Raw genomic sequence first — 2,607 nt, forward strand, 5'->3', positions numbered from 1 at the left:
TAAAAATTAGTTATTAAAATTAATTATCGATATAATATATATTAAAATATAAAATATATATTAAAAATTAATTAAATAAATATATTTTTATATATAAATATATAATAACTAATTTAATAATTAATTTTTTTATGTGTAAATAATATTTTGTTAAAAATATATATGATGGTAAATGTTATTTATATGAAGTCTAACTAAACATATCCACCACTCTAATATTTTATTTGTAGATATTAGTAGGTATCGTGTATTTTTAATCTATTTTACAAAAAACACATTATATAATTTATGAAAAACGATCTTACCTCTTCGAAGAATTTGTTTCGTGATAGCGATGGGATTCAGGAATTCCATCGGGTTTTTTGGGAAAATTCTTTTGGAATAGGGGAGGTCTTCTTAAGGAGTTGAAGCAATCAATTACTCTATTCCATGAATTGAAAATGGGAAAGGAAAATATTTGTAACGAGCAGCATTTCTTTTTCCGCGGAGAAGAGCTGCCATTTTATTATTACTGTAACTTACATAATTTCTCCAACATTAGGACAATGCAACTAGTCTTCCCTCTCGAGTTAAGAAGACAGATGCAAGAGAAATCCAGGCTTTCTATCAGCAATACTATGAACATTATGTCAGAACCCTTGATCAGGCTGATCAGGCAGACAGGTACATACATATAAGCCTTAGGAGTTTTCGTAGTTCTTATAATGAAGTATTAATTGTGCCTCTCTAATTGTTGCTTGTGGCGGATTTTGTAAGTCGCGTCTGATATCATGTTAGCTTTTACCTCCCCCTCCATAGTAAATAATTACTTCCCCATTGCCACTGAAATTGAAATTGTTTTGCAGAGCCCAGCTCAGTAAAGCTTATCAGACTGCCGGGGTGCTTTTTGAAGTGCTTTGTGCTGTTAATAAGACTGAGAAGGTCGAAGAAGTAGCTCCTGAGGTTGGTCTAGGTTCATATCCTTCGAATTTTTATGGATTATATATTACTAATTTTACAAAATGTGTTATATGTCATCCACTTGTTATAATTAAAATCAAATATTTTTTTTTAAAATAAAAGAATTTTTATTTTCTCTTTATTCTTTTATCTCTCTTATTTCTTTATTCACTCTATCTCTTATATATCATTATCAATGACTAATTACAAATTTCACAATCAAAATATACAATATAACATTCTCTAATTACATTTAAATTAAATTAAAATATAAAAATTGAAATATAGCTATATTATATACTATATTTATATATTATTAACTAATTTAATAACTAAAATATTCACATGACACTATTTTCTTAAAATTTAAAAGAAATAATAGTATTTTACCCGAAATTATAAAAATATAATTAGATATTAGCATGAAAATAATTATATTGAGTGTTATAAAATTAATTTAAAATTAATTTTTTTTAAACAATTGAATTTTGATTTTAACTTTTAATCATAACATTAGTATTCTCTTTAAATTATATTTAATAAATATTTTAAAGAAGAAAAAAAATATATATTAAAAAGATAAATAGTAAAAGTTTAAAACTAAATAAAAAAACTAAAATAATGTGTATATAAGAATAATAATATTTTTTATTTGAATTATATTATTTTGTTAATTTTATTTTTTGTAGAATATAAAGATAGAAAAAATAAAAAATGAGAGAAGAGAGAGAGAGAAAGATAAAGATGAAGACTGAGAGAGGAAATTTATTAATGTTGAAAGAAAAAATTTTATTTTAATTATAATAAAAAAATATTTGATGATATATTTTTATTTGTCAAATTATTAATATAAAATATAAATTATAAATTATATATAGAGTAGGAAGAGTAGAGAGAAACAGAAAGAGAGATAGTCACCAAAAGAAAAAAAAAAGAAAGAGAGAGACAGATGAGAGAATTTAAGAAGAGAGTTTATTAATTTTAGAAAAAAATATTTTTTTCTCAATTTGAATAAGAGAATGTTATGTACACATTTGATTATTAAATTAGATAATAATATATAGAGTGAGAATGGCAGAGAGAAATAGAAAAAAAGAGGAAAGATGTAGATGAGAGAATTTAAAAAGAAAGTTTAATTTTAGGAGAATTATTTTCTCTCAAATTTAATAAGAGTATCATGTGACCCATTTTGTTATTAGATTAGATAATAATATATAATATAATATATAATATAGCTATATTTTAATTTTAATATTTTAATTTTAATTTTGATATAATTAAAAAATTTCACGTTGCACATTTTGATTGTCAAATTTTTAATTATTCATTGATAATGATATATAAAAGAGATAGAGTGGTTGAAGGAATGAGAGGAATAGATAAAAGAAGAGGCAGTAGAGGAAAACTCTTTAATTTTGGAGGAAAAGATTTGATTTCAATTATAATGAAAAAATAACATCTGACATATTTTGGTTGTAAAATTAGTAGGGATGAAGGAAGAACTCTTTAATTTTGGAGGGAAAGATTTGATTTTAATTGTAATGTGGGAGTGACATGTGACATATTTTAGTTGTAAAATTAGTAGAAAAGAGGACAAGACTCTTTAATTTTGGTAGAAAAAATTTGATTTCAATTACAATAAAAAAATAACATGTGACATATTTTAGT

At 23.2% G+C, this 2,607-nt stretch overlaps 1 protein-coding gene across 1 annotated transcript in view; it reads left to right on the forward strand.

Annotated features, from left to right (window-relative positions):
* Positions 1 to 2,607, forward strand: part of LOC107480262 (callose synthase 5) — a 31,498-nt gene that overhangs the window by 4,219 nt on the left and 24,672 nt on the right. Inside the window, exons 3-4 of the mRNA XM_016100401.3 lie at positions 542 to 663; positions 846 to 942. Of these exons, the coding sequence (XP_015955887.1) occupies positions 542 to 663; positions 846 to 942 (219 nt within the window). The remainder of the gene's footprint in view (positions 1 to 541; positions 664 to 845; positions 943 to 2,607) is intronic.

Source organism: Arachis duranensis, chromosome 3, assembly GCF_000817695.3.
Source record: "Arachis duranensis cultivar V14167 chromosome 3, aradu.V14167.gnm2.J7QH, whole genome shotgun sequence".
In the NCBI taxonomy this organism is placed as follows: domain Eukaryota; kingdom Viridiplantae; phylum Streptophyta; class Magnoliopsida; order Fabales; family Fabaceae; genus Arachis; species Arachis duranensis.